Below are 19,584 nucleotides of genomic sequence, written 5' to 3'. Positions count from 1 at the left end.
ATGTAGCATATTCATGATCACGTGACGAAACATGTGCTCATTTCTGCTTGTAAACAAAGCAGCGCTAGCAGCTAGAGGTCAAAGAAAGGTGGTTGATAAAGATCCCTACTCTTGACAGACGTACCTCGCCATGGATCACGGAGCTTTTGCAAGACTGGAGGGGAGGAACTTTGAGTTCCGCATTATTAAAAAGCGTACTGTGATCGGTAGAAATAGCAAGCTTGGAGATGTGGACGTAAACATGGGGACAAGTCGCTTTATCAGCAGACGACATTTGGAGATTGTCATGGACAGAAATTCATTCTATATTTTGTGTCGGGGGAAAAATGGAATTTTTGTGGACGATACATTTCAGAGGAGAGAAAACAGAAGATTACAGATTCCAAATTCGTAAGAATTCACTATTAAATTTTAATTGATTTTACACATATTCACGATCAACTGACCTCAGTTTTGGTAATTGAAAGTAGTTGCTGAGCGCGTGTGTGTAACCTAGCAACACTATCTTCCCTGAACAGGTGTATCATTCGGTTCCCCTCTACACAAATCAAGCTGGCATTCACATCCCTAGTGGAGGACCTGCCCCCTCAGCTGATGAGAAGCCCTGCCCTTCCCCTCAGAGCTGACCTACCTCTATCATCTCCCTTTGTATCACCGATGCCATCTCCCACTGGCACTATTAGGTACTTCATATTACTTAATCATTAGTGTTGTTATTCCATTATGTCATGTGTGAATGTTGCATAATTATTATTATGATTATTGTATTGATTGTGTGTTCCCCTACAGTGCTGTCAACTCGTGCCCAGTGAGTCCTAACTCCGGCTATCGCCATAGGGTCCCCAGTTTTGACTTCAAGGCCATGGCCAAGTATGCCTCCACACTCCTCTCCTCCCAAGAGCAGGCTGGGTCTGACAACGAGGTGACGATAATTTTAATAGCATGGATTGTTGTCTAGTGTGTATACCTAGATAGTTTATTGGCTCTTAGTATCGGGTTTGCTAGTCATCGAAAAATACTATTAGAGTTTTTATTTGCCATAGAAGGAAGTGCTAAATGTATCACATCAGTATTCGTACACACACAATAACTGTGATTGTCGTATCTACCCCTTGCCCCTGTCATCAGAGTGTCTCTGAGGCCCCTCCCACTGTCTCAGAGGAGACCCCGATATCTAAGGTCACGCCTCCTGCTGAGGATGACGAGGAGGCCCCTGGTAACGAGGAAGAGGACAACACAGTAAAGCCACCTTACTCTTATGCCCAGCTCATCGTACAGGCACTCCTGGCCAGTGCTGATCACAGGCAAACTCTCAGTGGAATATATTCATTCATATCAGACAAGTACCCTTATTATAAGATTGACGAGAAAGGCTGGAAGGTATAATTAATTCATAATATTGTGTTTGAAGCTGGCATTTTAGTGATTCTATTTGTTCCAAATAGGTAGCTACTTTAAACCCATTTCCTCCTTCCCAGAACTCTATCCGTCACAACCTCTCTCTCAACCAGTACTTCATGAAGGCACCTCGTGAGAAGGAGGGGCTGGGGTTTGGTAAGGGTGGTTACTGGTGCATGCATCCAGAGTACAAGGAGAAGCTCTCCTCGCAGGCCTATGTCAAACGCAAGAAGAAGGGAATTCCTGTTTTCCCCTCAGCTGGACTCATGACAAGGTAGGAGCTATGACGGAAACATTTTTTAGTCTAGCTGGCATTTTAACATTTAATTGTTGACTGTTTTCACAAGCTGCCCACAAAATATATTTATCACTATTATCACTACTCAAGCATTACATTACTGTAGTATTGCATTTCTGTACTTCAGTTTCAGTTTCTATTCAGTGTACCACATGTACATTGTTTAATTAGAGTTGTGAATCCCCGTACAGGAGTGCCCCAACCTCCCCCACTCACCACCATCCCATGATGCACTCGGAATTTACATTTAAAGACATGGAGTCGAAATTTCGAATGGCTGGACCTCCAACGACCTCTCACTTTACGTTGCCTCCATTCTTCTCTCAGCTCCCTGGGGGGTCAAGCTCCGCCCACTCCCTCCCGGCAAACCCCTCGCGCTCGTCCGGATTCACTGCCACACCCATCAAATATTTCCCCGTTCCTATGAAGGCTGCAGACGACATGGCAATATTGAAAAAGCACAAATATGAGACTATACAGGAGGAACAAGACGTAGCCCCTCCCCCTGTGAAAAGAGTTCGAATTGACGAACATTCGCTACACCACGAGAATAAGTCAGAGCAGCAAAGAATGATGTCGGCGCTTCCCCATTTACCCCCTGGCCATCAGCATAACCTCCAGTTCCTGTCCATCCCTATGATGGGGGGTGGGGGTATGGGACCTTCCAGGACACAGGGGATGCTTGCTCAACCACTGTCGTCATTCCTGCCACAAAATTTCTTCACACAAGCTGCAGCGGCCAATCAGAATGCTCGAGATGGTAACCACGGCAATGAGAGTTGAACTGTGTGTTAGGAAGCATTGTTAATAGAAGTCAATTTTTTCTACGTATATTGAGTTCAAAAAGCTCGATTTCCTTAGGAGTTAATATCGTTATGCTGTACTTCTAGTTTTTACACTTATTAGTTATCTCAGCACTTTCAATACCACCTGTCTCCACCCTGTTCTGTCCATCACCCACCACCCGTTATTCCCCGACTATTTCCGTGTCTGTTTCTCATCCCATCCAGGACAGTAAACTATCACGTACATTGAGTGTGTGTCTGCCTGATGTGTATAGCTATGCTTAATTATGGATACATTTTTGTGTGTGCTGTGCACTGACTGGAAATGGTCGTCAAAATACTTATGTTGATTGTTGGTGGGCGTTTAATATTGTTACGCATGCGCATGACCATGCGGTAAAGGGGTGGATCTGCACCAATGAAATGTTGAAAAATTAATTCGGTAATTTGGATAACTAGCTAGTGCCCAGTGCAGTAAAGAATCATAGTATGTAGCATGCAATCTGCTCGAGAACAAAGCATTCGACAGAAGATCGGGTCCATCTTTAGGTCCAGCCACCCCAGATCCAACCCTCCTCTTCAGAGGAGCCATGAAGATCACTTGAATCAGGAGCAGAACCCGTTCATCACGGAGGACGTCCTGAGGGTACGTCATGTGTGCGTGTGTGTGTTTATGTGTGCAGATCCATGCATGATGACTGTGTGTGTGCGTGTGTAGTATCCATGGCGAGTCTTGACGACTGTGTGTGTGTGTGTGTGTGTGTGTAGGAGCTGGATCGCAGTGTGTCTGTGGGTCAGAGGGTCCGGGCTATGAAAGAGCTGCATGACGTTGTCACTGCAAAGAGACTGGAGGAAGTAACTACACACAACATTAACTAATTGACACATTATATACAGTATACACAATTGTTGCATGTACACTGCTTATTTGAGAGTCTGGTAATTATTACAAGTCTTCCCCTTCTCTCTCTTATAGCATGCGGTCAAGTCTATCTGGTTATCAGTGCAGGATCTGATTGGTCCCTCTCAGCCGACGGACGTCCGACACACCACCCTCGTCTTCCTCAAGGCTCTCATTTATGGACAGGTATGTTTGAGAATAGTTGCATTGACAGATTGCCTCAGGTACTGCATTTACCATAAATTATGGGTAAAATTCTCAACCTCAAATTAAGCCTCTATTGAGTATTGCCCTGTTTTCTGATCACCATGACATGTGCCCTCCCCCTGCATGGTGGTAGTTTGATGACCTTGGCATACTGAGAGCATACTTCTTCCAAGTGGTGAGGGACCACCACATACCCGAGGACACACAGGAGAGGTTTGATGTGCTCCGGGTGCTCACACTCGATGGGAAGAATATCGTCCACTTGGAGCAGGATATCGGTGGGTGAGATCATGCATAGATAGTATCTATGGTGACAGCTAGCCATCTTGAGCAGTATGTAATTGTTTCTCGAATGCATTCCTGTATTGTACATCATAATTATGTACATTGTAGTTGATAGAATTATACATGTTGTTGAAGTTCTGTATTGTGTGAATGTATGAGGCTTCTGCTGAAGGTGTGTGTGGACATATTCTACTGGCTTCCCCTCACTCCTCTCTGTGCAGGTCGTTTCCTGTTGGAGTGGATGCCGGAGTTTGTGGCCAGAGGGAACGCAGTGAACTTTGTCTCTCTTCTCGTCAATTTCGTGCATTATAACGCAGCCTACCTGGACCAGGATGTCCTCGTTGGACTGGTGCAGTAAGGGTTAAACTGATGGTGTATTCTCATAATTATATTAGACGCAGGGTTAAGATCACAGCTATAAATCATGAAAATCTAAAACGTGATACAATTTATCCACAGATTATGTTGCGTGATGGCCAACAAATCAACGTTTCCAAATGTTATATCAGTGAGTCCACCCCCTCCACCCCCTCCACTCCTCACACTCTCCACACACCCCCTCACAGCTGTGCCTAGACTTCATGAATGCCGTGGTGTGCTATAGTTCTCTCCCCTCTGACTCACTCCACATGTTCGTCATCACTCTCTGTAACACACTCAACATTGAGAGATTCAGCAAGAAGAGCTTGGACGTAAGTGAGTGTGGCTAATGGGTGTGGCTAATACCCCTGACACCACCCCCAGGTGATGCTGCGGTTGCTAGGCACCCACCTCGGCCGCTCCACCATACACTCCATGTGTTCACTAATTCAAGAGAGGTGAGTATTACAGTAATAGTATTACCCCCCCTGATGATTGTACCCCCCACCCTGCCAGGTCATCTGGACAAGAGGCGCTCTTGTTACGAGGAGCCGTCTTCTATATCAGTATGAGCATGTGGGGGGTACGACGAGTGAACCTTGACCTCTCATTTGCCTCCGTTCTACCTTCAATCAAACAAGTACGTATAATTTATATACTCTTCGTAAAGTATATCATGTGATACCCCCCCCCCTCTCAGGCTGTCTTGTCGGGCCACACTATTGTGGTGTATGAGATTTCTCTCTCCTTACTCCGGCTAGTACGAGCGCACGTCCATAAGCTCCACCCACTTGAGTGGGAGGCCGTCTATGACATCATTGCTGCTATACAGAGTCATGTGACCCAGTTGGAGGGGGTGGAGCCTGGAGGGGCCTCGAGAAGTAGCCTCGGTCAGTGTTTGAGGGAGTTGTTTGTGATCCTTGAGCAGCTCTATGAGGGTGGGGCCAATATCGGACCACCTAATCTGTTCTTCCGACTGGTGGAGGAGAGCCTTGACACAATGCCCGTGAGTTAATTCTGAAAGTTTAGAGAGAGGCCTTTCAGATGATTTGTTAAAAGCAAAAGTCTATTTTGGCCTGTAATTTGGGAGTTGAGCATACCATTTGAACAGGCTCTTTCCAAGCTTTTAGAAAATCATAAAAATCGTGGATAATCAGAAATCTAGTTACAGAGCCGATTCTATTAGTCTAAAAGTTATTAGATTACAATTGTTGTTGTTGTATACAGATCCAGTCTGTGCTGTCCCTGCTCTCTTATCGTACTGGGATGACCAGCTCCTCTGAGAGTGGCTGGGTAGACAATGTCAAACAATGCATGGACAAGTTCTACAGGTACGTAGGAACTGTCATATGACACTTACCAGACACAGCAGGCAATATTGTATAGTACACACATGTACATACGATAATAGGTCATGTGATCTGCAGGTGTGACAGGAGGACGGCCGTACGAGTGGAGGCTCTCAAATACTTAGGAAAAGTTGTGGAAGAGAACGTTTTCAAACATGAGGTACACAAAACAAATTTTGTTTGTAGAATAATTATAAAATGCTACTATTTTTTAATGTGGAATGAGTTTTATGGGTCTGTTTTCACAGCGGGAGTTGATGGAGGGTGTGGTTTTTCCGCTCATGGATCCCATAGCAACGGATATAGACGAAGGTGTTCGTTGCCAAGGAGCTCAACTATTGGTACACCTGCTCAGCGTGACTGAGACAGAATGGTCCACTCGTATTCTCGGCCTGCTCTCCTCACTGCTGCAGGCTGGCATGCACACCGCCATCAGCAAGGTATGTGCATGTAGGGGGCAGGGATGTACCTAGAATTTTCAAAATGATGAAATGGTGGCTATTTCAATTCTCAGTCTCAATTCAACATAATTATAGCTAGTGGTAAACTACGTAGGCCTACGACCACCAACTAAAGGTGCGTAGTATGGGAACATCCCTGGGGTGGGGGGGGGGGGGAGGAAGTGTGTTGCTATTACTGTATTGCATACGTCAAGTGGTCATGTAAATGTGTGTTATGCAACCTTTAGAGGTTTCCAAATCCCAGCATGTAGAACTTGGTCAACTCTGTGTGTATGTATACTACTGTCGTGGTGCTTTTGATATGAATCAAAAGTCCCTCTGAGGCCATTGAAGGCGTGCCCGTGAGGTTCCATTGTTCTCTGAGAGGCTCCCTCCTTTGTCTCCACTCACTATATAAACTAGTACCATATCCCTCACTGCACTGTATGTGCATCCTAGCCTGTACAAATGTATCTGTTGGTGGTGATAGTTGCCGTAGCACTGGTTGTAGAGACAGCTGTGAGTGTACCCGTGTCAGGGAACTGTGCTGTACAGTATCAAACCTCTCTCAATGAGACTATGCGTCTCAAAGACTCGTGTCCTGAGGCAGAGTTCAGGGACTGTTGTCAGGTGAGTGCAGGGTGGACTGATGGGTAGTGGTCTGTGTTTATAGATTCAAGTGCTTACAAGCTTATTGATATGCTAAAAGGTTGGAATGCATATAATATTATACATGTACGTTTGCATGTGTAGCTATTAATTAAGAGTCTAATCACCTCTACTCCCCCCTCAGGCTATGAAAGCATCGACCATCTTCAACAGTTATTCCCCAGAGTCTGGAGTGTATGACCTCACCAACGTGTGTGAAGACTCCACCCCCTTCACACTGGATGCTCTCCCCGCTATGCAGGCTCGCTGTGACATGAAGACAGACAAGGGAGGATGGATTGTCCTCCTCAGGAGAACTCCTGACGGCGTCAGCCCGAGGGTCGACTTTGCTCGGTATTGGGTCGATTATGAGAATGGATTCGGACACTTAAGCACTGAGTTTTGGTACGGACTAAAGAACATGCACTGTTTGACAAAGCGAGAGCCAATGCAAGTTAGGGTTGACCTCAAGCGAACTGATGGAACAGGAAAAGTGTTGGTATACAACAGATTCAAAATCGATGGTCCTGACACACAGTACACTCTCCACGTGGGGGAACCTCAGCAATCTGGCTTTGACTACTTTGCTTATCATAATGGAAGGAAGTTTTCCACTCGAGACAGAGATAATGATGTATATGGTGGTGGCGCTTGTACTGATAGTCAAGACAATGCTGGTTGGTGGTTTGGCCATTGTTATTACATCTACCTCACAGCCCCACCCACAATTGGTGCTCGTACATTTACTACTACATATGACCCAGCGTATGCGTATGCTGAGATGAAGGTTCGACCACTCTCCTGTGCAACTGCAGCTGACGATACTTGCGAATAAACTGTTGTCAAGAGTTTATTTTGTTTCTGTGCAACTGCTGTGAAGATTTCTCTAGCTTTACTGTTAATTGCCATCATTCCATGTTAGTTACAGTCTTGTGTTATCCATGAGCAGTGAAGTTCATTACTTTGATGAGTCATTGATGAGTCATTGATGAGTCATTGCTATGTGCAAATGAGGGGGAGGTGGTAGTAATGTGTAGAAGTATAGTGTTCAGTCCTCAATCAATTCAACACACCTCTTTTATAGAGTAAACCAGAGGAGGTACGACAGGCGTGGTGCAGCTCAAGCAATTAGTCTTTTAATTATCCGCCCACGTCGTATGTTTTTGCTGAGTGTAATCGATCAGAGGCTAATTACTTGAGCTGCACCACGCCTGTCGGACCTCCTCTGAGAGTAAACTAAGCCTATATAAGGTGTTTAGATGTGGTTAGTACCAATTAACCAGTGTGGGCACATCCCTGCAGGATAATCCGGTTTTTTATTTTATTTGCAACCTTCAGAGGTTTCCAAACCCCAATACTACTGTCGTGGTGCTTACATCCCTACAGGATAATCCGGTTTTTTATTTTATTTGCAACCTTCAGAGGTTTCCAAACCCCAATACTACTGTCGTGGTGCTTATCTTGTTAATCTGATTTCCAGTTGTCATTTTTCGGAAGCGTGCCATGAGGTCCATTATTCTCTGAGAAGCTCCTTCCTCTGTCTCCACTCACTATATAAACCAGTACCTCATCCCTCACTGCACATCCTATAGCAGCTGTAGTTCAGACACTGAATGTATCTGTTGGTGATAGTTGCCGTAGCACTGGTTGTAGAGACAGCTGTGTGTGTACCCGTGTCCATGTCAGCAAACTCTGCTGTACAGTCTCTAAAGTTCAAGGATTGTTGTCAGGTGAGCCTGAGGAGTGGGTGGGCTGATTAATCGATAGTGGCTTATAATTATACTGTATAGCGCGAAATTTTTGAGGCACTTATATTTCGTGGAATGACCTCTAAAAGAAAGCATTTCGTTGCACACAATGTTCGTGGAATGACTGCTTACCGGAAGCCATGCCTTTAATCTTTGCACGTTATAGCATTAAAGAACAATTTTTGTGGACTTTATTTTCGTGTAGGATTGCTAACCCACGAAATCAGAAAAATTAAGCGCCTTCGAAAATTTCGCGCTATACGGTATATGGAAGCAATGCTCTCTTAAACGCTTATATTTATGTGATAAAAGATTGGCATGCATGTACGTACACTTTACTTATTTGGATATTATTCACCTACAATCCCCCCTCCCCTCAGGCTATGAAGGCATCGACCATCTTCAACGGCTATTCCCCAGAGTCTGGAGTGTATGACATCACCAATGTGTGTGAAGACTCCACCCCCTTCACACTGGATGCTCTCCCCGCTATGCAGGCTCGCTGTGACATGAAGACAGACAAGGGAGGATGGACTGTCCTCCTCAGGAGAACTCCTGACGTCAGTCCGAGGGTTGACTTTGCTCGGAATTGGGTCGATTACGAGAATGGATTCGGACACTTGAGCACAGAGTTTTGGTACGGACTAAAGAACATGCATTGTTTGACAAAGCGAGAGCCAATGCAAGTTAGGGTTGACCTCAAGCGAACTGATGGAACTGGATTGGTTTTGACGTACAACAGATTCAGTATCGATGGTCCTGACACACAGTACACGCTTCATGTTGGAGAGCCACAGCAATCTGGTGAAGACTTCTTCGGCCATCATGACGGAATGAAATTTTCCACTCGAGACAGAGACAATGATCGAAGCAGAAATGTTTGTACTAACTCTAATAATGACAATGCTGGTTGGTGGTTTAACGAGTGCTATAAGATCTATCTCACAAGCCTGCCCACAATTGGTGCTCTTACATGGACTAATAAGCTGGAGCCAGCGTATGCGTATGCTGAGATGAAGGTTCGACCACTCTCCTGTGCAGCTGACGACAATACTTGTCCATAAATTCATTATTTTGTCATCATTCCATGTTTATGGTTACAGTCTTATTTGTTGTCTAATATTATGAGCTGTGAAGTGCATTTACATTGATGACACATTATGATTCCATATTGTACATGTGCTAAACAATGGAGGAGGGGCCGGGGGGGGGCAATGATGTGTCTATAGATAGTGGTGGGAGGGGCCGGGGGGGGCAATGATGAGTCTATAGATAGTGGTGGTAGGGGCCGGGGGGGGCAATGATGTGTCTATAGATAGTGGTGGGAGGGGCCGGGGGGGGCAATGATGTGTCTATAGATAGTGGTGGAGGGGGGGGGGGGGGCAATGATGAGTCTATAGATAGTGGTGGCTATTTTCAATCCCTAATTAACATCAATTCAACACAAATGTCCCTCTTTATAGCCTATAATATATAATTATAATACATGCAGTCCTAATAAGTGGTCTAGAGAACCAACTGCCACCGACTATACATGCAGTGTGGGCATATCCCTGCATGCAGTGTGGGCATATCCCTGCATGCAGTGTGGGCATATCCCTGCATGCAGTGTGGGCACATCCCTGCATGCAGTGTGGGCATATCCCTGCATGCAGTGTGGGCATATCCCTGCAGGAGGGGAGAGAGAGTGTGGAATGTTGTCTGTTTGAAAACCATTACTGTAATTATTACAACCTATAGTTAGTCTTAGGATTGGCAGTGCAATATTTACACGCTATGAATGGTCATGTAAATGTGTGCACAGTAACAGTATGCATACTACGTACTTTAGAGGTTTCCACCCCATTTCAGTACTGTCGTGGTGTTTCTAATGTAAATCGAAAGTTCATCTGAGGTCTAGTTGTCATTTCTTGGAGGCGTGCTCATGAGGTTCCATTGTTCTCTGAGAGGCTCCCTCCTTTGTATCCACTCACTATATAAACCAGTACCATATCCTTCACTGCACATCCTAGCAGCTGTATAGTTCAGACAATGTATCTGTTGGTGGTGATAGTTGCCGTAGCACTGGTTTTAGAGACAGCTGTGTGTGTACCCGTGTCAGGGAACTGTGCTGTACAGTATCAAAGCTCTCTCAATGAGACTATGCGTCTCAAAGACTCGTGCCCTGAGGCAGAGTTCAGGGACTGTTGTCAGGTGAGACTTTAAAAAATTGCTTACAAGCTTTTTGATATTGGCATGCTTATATAATTATACATTTATTGTCTAATTCAAAAATCTAACCACCCCCCTCCCCTCAGGCTATGAAGGCATCGACCATCTTCAATGGCTACTCTCCAGAGTCTGGAGTGTATGACATCACCAACGTGTGTGAAGACTCCACCCCCTTCACACTGGATGCTCTCCCCGCTATGCAGGCTCGCTGTGACATGAAGACAGACAAGGGAGGATGGGTTGTCCTCGTCAGGAGAACTCCTGACGTCAGCCCGAGGGTCGACTTTGCTCGGTATTGGGTCGATTACGAGAACGGATTTGGAGATTTGAGCACAGAGTTTTGGTACGGACTAAAGAACATGCATTGTTTGACGAAGCGAGAACCAATGCAAGTTCGGGTTGACCTCAAGCGAACCGATGGAACAGGATTGGTTTTGACGTACAACAGATTCAGTATCGATGGTCCTGACACACAGTACACTCTCCACGTGGGGGAACCTCAGCAATCTGGCTTTGACTACTTTGGTACTCATAACGGAATGAAGTTTTCCACTCGAGACAGAGATAATGATATACATAGTGATATTGCTTGTAGTGGCGGTTATGGCAATGCTGCTTGGTGGTTTTCCAATTGTTATCACATCTACCTCACAGCCCCACCCACAATTGGTACCGATACATGGACTACTAAGGTGCAGCCAGCGTATGCGTATGCTGAGATGAAAGTTCGACCACTCTCCTGTGCAACTGCAGTTGACGATACTTGCGAATAAACTGTTGTGAAACAATTTGTTTTGTTGTTTAGATTACTTTTCAATCTTGTTTGTATGTTGTGAAGTGCATTTACGTGATGCATGATCCAGTCCCAAATTCATCTTTCATAATTATGGTACATGTGCAGTAAACAATTATTTGTGTACTATATAGTTCACAGCGTGCGGGCGGGTGGGTGGGCATGCGTGCGTGTGTGCGTGTGCATGTGTGTCATGCTGTTAGTCCACTTTGTCCTCCTCTATAGGTATCAGAGAGCCCTCGACTGTTGGACAGCAAGGCAGCTGTGTTTGGTCTCACAGAGGCCCTCAAGGTCAGTCAATAGAGGAGGGAGGGGGAGGAAAGCTAGTGGCATTTTATCAACATTCCCAGTAGCAAATTTAATACAGTATTTGTGTGGGTGTGTGGAAGTTACAACCACAGCAAGGCAAATAGAAACCATATTTTTTGTTTACAATGCTTGACTCTCTCAGGCTCAGCTGCAGTGCTCCTCACCATTGGCTGCCCAGATCTTCAGCCTCCTCGTTAGTCTGGTCCTGCAGCATTACGATGAGGACTGCTTCCTACCCACCGCCGGTGTCATTAGACTCAATGTGTGTGTGTGTGTGTGTGTCTATCTGTCTGTACCCCCCCGTACTCCATATAAGGTATCAATGATTATACATTTTATTGTTACAGATCTTCCGCTGTATTCTGAGCCTCCGCTGCAACAACCTATATCAGCTGGGATATCAAGATGAGACCTCTCTCCAGTTCACTCCCTTCTTCACCTGTCGTGCCCCTGACGAAACCACACCCACCGACCACGCCCCCACACTACTGGACTATCGTAGTGCCTTCAATATCATCCTGGCCTGTCTCGAGAAGGTAATGAATTGTTAAATAACTTCTCGATAAGTAAAAATTATCATTAAAATAAAAAATAAAATCCACAATTTTGTCCGTTAAATTATTCTTAATTTTGGGCAATACCGTAGAAACTGGATTATTAGCGCTTACTCGACTATAAGCGTATCTTTATTTTAAGTGCATGCTCAACTGCAGGCTTTTTATACTCGAATTGAAGCGCTTTTCCAATTATGCGAAGGTTTATTAGTGAAATTTTAGAATTTATTCAGCTAATTATCTATGAGCTAGTTAGCTTGTACAGTGCATGATAGCTATATAGCTGTTGATATCTATCTGTAAGGACTCTATGGGCATGCTGTTACCTTGTCTGATCATGCTGAGAGAATGTGAGACATGGATGAGGTCCTTTTATTCCAAGTTCCTGGTCAATATGAATGTTTTTATAATATGAATTTAAATGGTAAATGAACTGTAACATAATTATATTAGATCTAGTTAAGGTTGCCTGCTTGCCTTGCTTGCTCACTTTCTAGCCAGCTTGCGAGTTGCGAGTCAGCTCTCATCACAGAGACATCCGGTTGCTGGGTGGGGCTCGAAATGACTGCATTATAGGCGCATTCTCGAATATAAGCGTATAGAGCTCTGCTATTGACCCTAAAAGCGCATGCGCTAATAATCCAGTTTGTACGGTATGCCCATAGTATTTTTCTATTCGTTAGGAGCAAGTGGAGGAAGTGCTTGTGCCGATGCTTCGTGATCTAGTCCCCCTCCTACAAGACCGCCACCTCACACTCTCTGCACTGCCAGATCTGAGCATGCTCACAACCCACCTTTGCGACCTCACCATTGACCACACACACTCGCCACGCCCACCTGCAGTCAGCTGGTTCCGTACAGATGTCCCCCTCCACGTGTACCCAGTGCTATCAGTCCTGGCCACCTACCCCACCCACATGGACCGGGGTGCCCAGGAGAGACTGGTGTTGAGTATGGACGCAGGCCTAGTGGGTAGGGCTGCCATGACTTGTGTGTCTGGTCTAGGCCTGGCGGGACTGGAGCTACAGACAACCATGAGGAGGTTGCTGCCACGCGTGCTGCACAGACTAGGACAGGTTAGGAGTTAGGGGGTGCTGGGGGTATGTATAGTCTGCTGTTATTTACATTTGTTAACGTACATTTTATGTCTCTAACCTATTTCTAATGATCATAACTATGAAATAGGTAGACATGCGCAATGAAGGCTTTCTGGTAGTGAATCTTTTCAGCTCTTAGGCGGCCATGTACATACATTATTTTGTGTGTACTTTTCCTCCCTACAATTATTGTTGCTATGACTCCTCAGATCACAGCCACGCCCACCATGGCCGTCCCTGTGCTAGCATTCCTGTCTGGCCTCGTGCTCACCCCCTCACTCCATCATGGCTTCACAGTGCAAGAGTACCTCTCAGTGTTTGCTATAGCCCTGCCCTACACCAACCATCAGAGGTGAAGCCATGTGACATTGGTCTGAAAATTGTCTCGCTTCGTAATTAGCTTAGTAACTAGCTTACTATTGATGATTGCCTTTTTCATTGAACTCTGACCTCTGACCTCTGTATAGGTACCCTCCGTACGTGATAGCGCTGGCTCACAGAGTGGTGTCCCAGTGGTTCGTCAGCTGTAGACTGCAGCTAAGACCCACCATAGCTTCCTTCATACTAAGGGTAATGATATCTACGAATTGGTGTATATAACAGTTAAGGGTTGCCCAACTTTAAAACGTTTCATCTCTCTTTGATCAAATTCCACTGCTTTCAAAGAGGCGACAGATTTATGTTGTTGTGAATTTTACTAAATTTGGTCTGTAATCATGTATACAGCTTCCCTGCCCTTATGGTGTGATCTTGTCCTGCTTATCTACCACCTTGGTGTGGATGTTGCCCCGCATATTGACCACCGTGGTGTGAAACCTTCTTTATACATTTAAGAATGGTCAAGTAGAGCCCTTGTGGGTACTAGGACTGCTAGAAAGTTGTACATGTGTGGTGTGAGCTAGCTTGTGTTCAACCTAATCATGTAGTGTATGCCTGTTTATTTGTTTATTCCAGCCAGTGCTTAACTGTTGAATGTGGACAGAGTACAACTGTCTGTGTTGGGAAGGAGTACATTATACATACATGCACGTTTAGCGTTATATTGCAGTAGGCTGTCTCATTCCACACTGGGCCTAGTCTTCCTGTGGTTTTACACCCCTAGAAACCATAACTGAGAATGTATCCTATTCGAATAGTATATAAAGTGGAGTAGTTGAGAAGGCAATTCATTCGAAGATCAACCATCCCTCAACTCCAAGTCTCCACCTCAAGTCTCAAGATGAAGTGCTGCAGTGTACTGTTCCTTGCTGCTACTGCTGCTCTCTGCCTGGCCCCAGGACGTGCCATGGACATAACCACGAACAATGTGCGGCTATTAGTCCGTACTACGTTCAAACTGTACCAAGACCTCTTGGACAAAGACGATGCAAATACAGAAGCTGCAGTAACCGGTGCAACATACGCTTTCCCCATGGTTGGAGGAGTTGCACCTTCTGTTCAACACCTCTGCAGGATTAATCCCACACCGAAACCTCCCCAGCCTTGGATCACTCATGTCGTATCTTGTGGTATTCTTCCCACATGGCCCGCTCCCCACCCCACTGGCGAAGAAGTCGGAGGGATGTTTAGATTTGCTGGCGATTTTGTTGCGACCCCCAGTGTTAAGGATTTACACAACGCATCTCCTGCTCTTCATCTTGATGCTCAAGTGCTGACTCATTATGACTCTAGTAATCACCATCCTTACATGTACGAGTTCAAATACTACTATCATCAGACTCTCGTGGAGGCGCTACTGAAGAGGGTGAAGCTGCTCATGCTTCTGCGTAAAATGAATCTCGAGTGATGGACACTGTTATAAACCAACTGTTTGTATGAAATTATTCTAGGGATGAAATTTTTGTTATTTTTATATTTTGTGGTTTTGGATCATAATTATAATATTATAATTACAGTATTTATAACACCCTCCTGCTCATTGTGGTGTAGCTAGTGTAAACATGTTGCTTAGTTACCACCTCAGAATATTGCTTGTGGCTCTCACCTGGCCCTTGTGGCCTTGCATCCAATACACACACACATGTTTCCACGGCTGACCCTTGTGGCCTTGTATCCAATACACACACACACACACATGTTTCCACAGCTGGCCCTTGTGGCCTTGTATCCAATACACACACACATGTTTCCACGGCTGACCCTTGTGGCCTTGAATACACACACACACACACATGTTTCCACGGCTGGCCCTTGTGGCCTTGCATGCACAAGCATCCCTCTTTTAGATAATTTATATTGGATTGTTGTGGTCTGGTGTGTTATACGGTATAGAGAACATTTGAATGCTCTACTGAGCTACATGACCCGAGTAACCGTTTAGTATTGCTGATCTATAAAATATATATTTTTCTCCCACACATGCAGCACTTGTCCCATGACTCGACCGGGGGCGGTGAGGGTGGTGTGGGCGTGGAGCTTGTGGACGTGTGTAGGGACATGCTCGCCAGGTACACTTACTCCAACATCTCGGCTCTCCCTGTCAGGTAAGCACACACCCTCACAACTCTCACACCCTCACACCAGCCAGTTACCTATCCACATTTTTAGTAGGTAAATATTATCTATTGATCTCTCTATACAGATCTTCAGGGGCCGAGTTTTTACTAAACGAAGGTCCTAGTAAAACATGGTGTGTCGGCAATTCTCTCGTTACCATAACAACTAGCCGTGGAAACGGTGAGCAATGCTCTCGATGTCAATCGTCCAATCAGAGCGCAGACAACACTGCGAAAGAGCCGTGCAGCTGTCTTTGCAGGGGGTGGGCTGAGGTATCTATTCAGCGACCGACTGGAGACGTATTGTGGGTCATGAGACTACAGAATTGGCTGGTGTCTGATAGTAGGCGTGGCTTGTACGATGATGGTCGTGGTTCGTATGATGATGATATTCTTACCCTTCATAGGCCCATAGAACAACACCACGATAGTTTTGAAGTTTTAACGGAAGAGTCCAAGCTAACCTCTAGTGATGATGATGATGAGAGGGATGTGACGCCAGTGGTGGAGGACGTAGCAAGAGATACCACACCTGTGTTCGAGGTTCGGGGGGAGGCTGCTCCCACGGAGAGCAAGGTACAAGACATTGGACCTTCCCCGGGTGGCCGTGAAGACACTGAAATACCTTTACAAGACGACACAAAGCAAACTGAAACACACGCACAAAATGCTGAAGGCACTGAAATATTTTTGGATTCATTCAACTTTTCTCCTCCTTTAGAAGAACATTCCAAAGACGAAGAATGTCCGCCTGAGAATGAAGTGGACAATTTGTTAATTGAAAAGATTCCACTAGGGGAAATTCCCTGCAGCCCACTAGGGGAATCCCCTGTTGATACAGAGGATGCTGGCTCGGCACACGTACCTGCATCATGGCCTGAGAGTGTGGCCAGCTACTCGACTATGACATCATTGGAGCACCTCCCCCCACTGCTATCGTATGACAAGGAGGAGGAGCTTGGTCGCTCGCCACCATTCATACAGAACCAACTATCAGAGCACGACCAGGTACTACAGAAGAGGGGGAAATAGATTCACCACAGTGTGTATATAACCCTTTTCACCTCACTTGAAATACAAACCTTATTAGAGAAAACATAAATCAACTGCTATACAGGCTTTCACTGTTCCAGTTCTAGCTAATGTATTATTTTAGGGTTGTATCGTCCATAGATACTATGTATACAATCATTACTTTATTTATTTTCTCCCTCTGCTACAGTTGAAGCTTCACGATGATTTCTCTCAATTGTCTTCAACGGACGAAGACTCGACCACCTCCTCCTCTGAGAGTGGGGATGAGCTATCGTCATGGCAAAACAAAGCTGGCCCACACCCACGCCTCAAGCACAAGTCTCTCTCACTACCTGAAGACAGTCCATCATCACTGTCCACTGAGCTCCCCCCGCCCCCTCCACCCCCCACACTCCTCACACCCTTCACTATTGTCACGTCCTCACCAACTCCACAGCGGAGGAAGAGTGCTCCAGCCATGCCCCTCGATAGAAGCCCCGCCCAACAACGGAAGAGGCCCTTGTACACTCATCAGCCGCAAAGTGAGTCTTAATGTACAATTACATAATTTTAAGAGAAAGCATAATTATGGGCTATAGTATTTTTCCGAGATTAGCCTTTGAGAGACTGCCCATACATTTTTGGAATTTCCCCTAAAAATAATTTTTTACATTTGTGTGTGTGTGTGTAGGGGGTGGACAGAGTGTTGGGGAGGAGTCACATGATCCGAGCTCTGTGTTCCTGCAGCTGTACCATGGCTCAATGCTGGCGCAGGACACACCTCTCCTACTGCCTAATAATGAGGTGACCACATGTACATAACTGTCAGACTGTACTATCATTAATTCAGGTACATTCTGTAGGGGGGTGTGGTTGAGCATCTTTCAACAGCCATTAACTTGAGTACCGTTGATCCAATGTCAAAATGTTTATGATTTTCTGAAAGCTTAGAAAGATACCTTTCAAATGATGTGTTTCAATCCAAAATTGTGTCGGGGCCCTAATTTGTCATTTTTCGGCCTTGGACCATGGGCAATAATTCATGGTACGGCTAAATTGTTAAATTACTTTATCTCTCAAATATGATTCTGATGACACCATTTGAATTCTTTTTTTCTATATAAGCTTTCAGAAAATCATAAAAAAGTTGACATTGGATCCACGAAATTCAAGTTATGGCAGCTGAAAGAATCTCCACACCATTAACTGAGGGGGTGTAGTTGAACATCTTTCAACAGCCTTAACTTTAGTACCGTTGATCCAATGTCAAAAATTTCCTGATTTTCTGAAAGCTTAGAAGGAGACCTTTCAAACGATGTGTTTCAATCGAAAATTTTGTCGGCGCCTTACTGTCATTTTTCGGCCTTGGACCATGGTATATCGCCAAATCGATACTTTTATCTCTCAAATATGATTTTTGATGACACTATTTGAAAGATCTCTTTCTATGCTTTCAGAAAATCATAAAATCGTGGAAAATTATATCCACAGAATTCAAGTTATGGCAGCTGAAAGTTAATAGTTATATGTAGCTCAATATGTAGCTCAATAATTTATTATATCACTGATTGTAAGATTCACTCTGTCCCACAGTCGATAGAGAGAGCAGTGAAGAATCTCCATCGGATACATCCGTATGAAACCCACAGAATAGGTGTGGTCTATGTGGCTCCCGGACAATCCTCAGAAACTGAGATTCTGGCAAACACTTTCGGCTCTTCTCGTTATCTCGAGTTTCTCGGGGGTCTTGGTTCGTTGCTACGGTTACCGGACGTCCCGCGGAGATTGGTGTACCTCGGTGGACTCGACCAATCAGGAACAGATGGAAAAGTTACGTATTGCTACCATGACAACATCTCACAAGTATTGTTTCATGTGGCTACATTAATGCCGACGGACTTGATCTCTGACCCCCAGTGCAGCTGTAAAAAATTACATATTGGCAACGACTTTGTGACAATCGTGTACAATGATTCAGGGTCAAAGTACAAGTTTGGAACCATAAAGGTACACATGCATTTGTACTGTACATTAATTTTTTCTCTATGTACGTTTTTCATTTTTTTGTTGTTTGTTCCCCCACACATTATAGGGTCAGTTCAACTTTGCAGAGGTGGTGGTGGAGCCTCGTCCAGGGGGTGTGTCTCTAGTGGGTGTGGCTGGACGACCAGAGATCCAACGTCTAGTGAGCAGTGACCTTGTGTTTGTGTCGGACACCTGGCTACCCCAGCTGGTGCGGCAGAAAGCACTGCAGGCTGATGTGAGTGTTACAATACTTCAATGGTTGTTTTAATTGTATGATAACCTCTAGACAGTTTTGTTTGATATTTTATGCATTCAACTTGACAAAGCTAGATGTACTGTTTACTGCTATCTAATGATAGTCCTAATGATAGTCCTCACACACCCACACACCCACCCACACACACCCAAACACAGCTTGCGTCTCATGTAGTGGCTAGTGAGACCAGGAGCTCGGAGCACTACCTCACCAACTGGTTGGGCAGACTGAGACAAATCAGGAAAATACGAGAAAAGTGTTCCCAAGACAACCCACGAACAAATCTATTCACAGACTATACTTGAACACATAATTATTATATTGCTTGCCTATTTCATGTATTCTCTGTGTGTTTTGTTATAGGTGCAAGAAAATAAATTGTTTGTTCTAAAAAATGAGCCTGTTATAGCC

The 19,584-nt window shown here is 45.0% G+C and overlaps 3 protein-coding genes across 3 annotated transcripts; all 3 read left to right on the top strand.

The window, feature by feature from the left end:
* Positions 1–32: 32 nt before the first annotated feature.
* LOC135351735 (forkhead box protein K1-like) lies at positions 33–2,821 on the top strand. Its single transcript, XM_064550820.1, has 6 exons — positions 33–390; positions 519–683; positions 790–922; positions 1,129–1,380; positions 1,479–1,672; positions 1,888–2,821. Exons 1-6 carry the CDS (start codon positions 131–133, stop codon positions 2,477–2,479), a joined length of 1,596 nt encoding a protein of 531 aa, XP_064406890.1. The 5' UTR covers positions 33–130; the 3' UTR covers positions 2,480–2,821.
* A 91-nt stretch (positions 2,822–2,912) lies between these two features.
* Positions 2,913–19,577, top strand: LOC135351723 (tuberin-like). The gene is made up of 26 exons (XM_064550804.1): positions 2,913–3,127; positions 3,250–3,336; positions 3,458–3,568; positions 3,723–3,867; positions 4,096–4,228; positions 4,334–4,382; positions 4,441–4,566; positions 4,619–4,692; positions 4,751–4,874; positions 4,935–5,240; positions 5,462–5,565; positions 5,662–5,743; positions 5,832–6,023; positions 11,649–11,714; positions 11,875–11,994; positions 12,080–12,268; positions 12,970–13,362; positions 13,593–13,735; positions 13,851–13,953; positions 15,748–15,866; positions 15,965–16,886; positions 17,101–17,434; positions 17,584–17,696; positions 18,486–18,899; positions 18,985–19,152; positions 19,332–19,577. The coding sequence occupies exons 1-26, from the start codon at positions 2,978–2,980 to the stop codon at positions 19,476–19,478; spliced, it is 4,914 nt and encodes a 1,637-aa protein (XP_064406874.1). The 5' UTR covers positions 2,913–2,977; the 3' UTR covers positions 19,479–19,577.
* Positions 6,206–11,514, top strand: LOC135351388 (uncharacterized). The gene is made up of 4 exons (XM_064550373.1): positions 6,206–6,653; positions 8,800–9,482; positions 10,405–10,612; positions 10,717–11,514. The coding sequence occupies exons 1-4, from the start codon at positions 6,492–6,494 to the stop codon at positions 11,401–11,403; spliced, it is 1,740 nt and encodes a 579-aa protein (XP_064406443.1). The 5' UTR covers positions 6,206–6,491; the 3' UTR covers positions 11,404–11,514.
* Positions 19,578–19,584: the final 7 nt, after the last annotated feature.

The sequence above is a fragment of the Halichondria panicea genome, chromosome 17, assembly GCF_963675165.1.
Source record: "Halichondria panicea chromosome 17, odHalPani1.1, whole genome shotgun sequence".
In the NCBI taxonomy this organism is placed as follows: Eukaryota; Metazoa; Porifera; class Demospongiae; order Suberitida; family Halichondriidae; genus Halichondria; species Halichondria panicea.
This window is presented reverse-complemented; position numbering and strand designations above follow the sequence as displayed.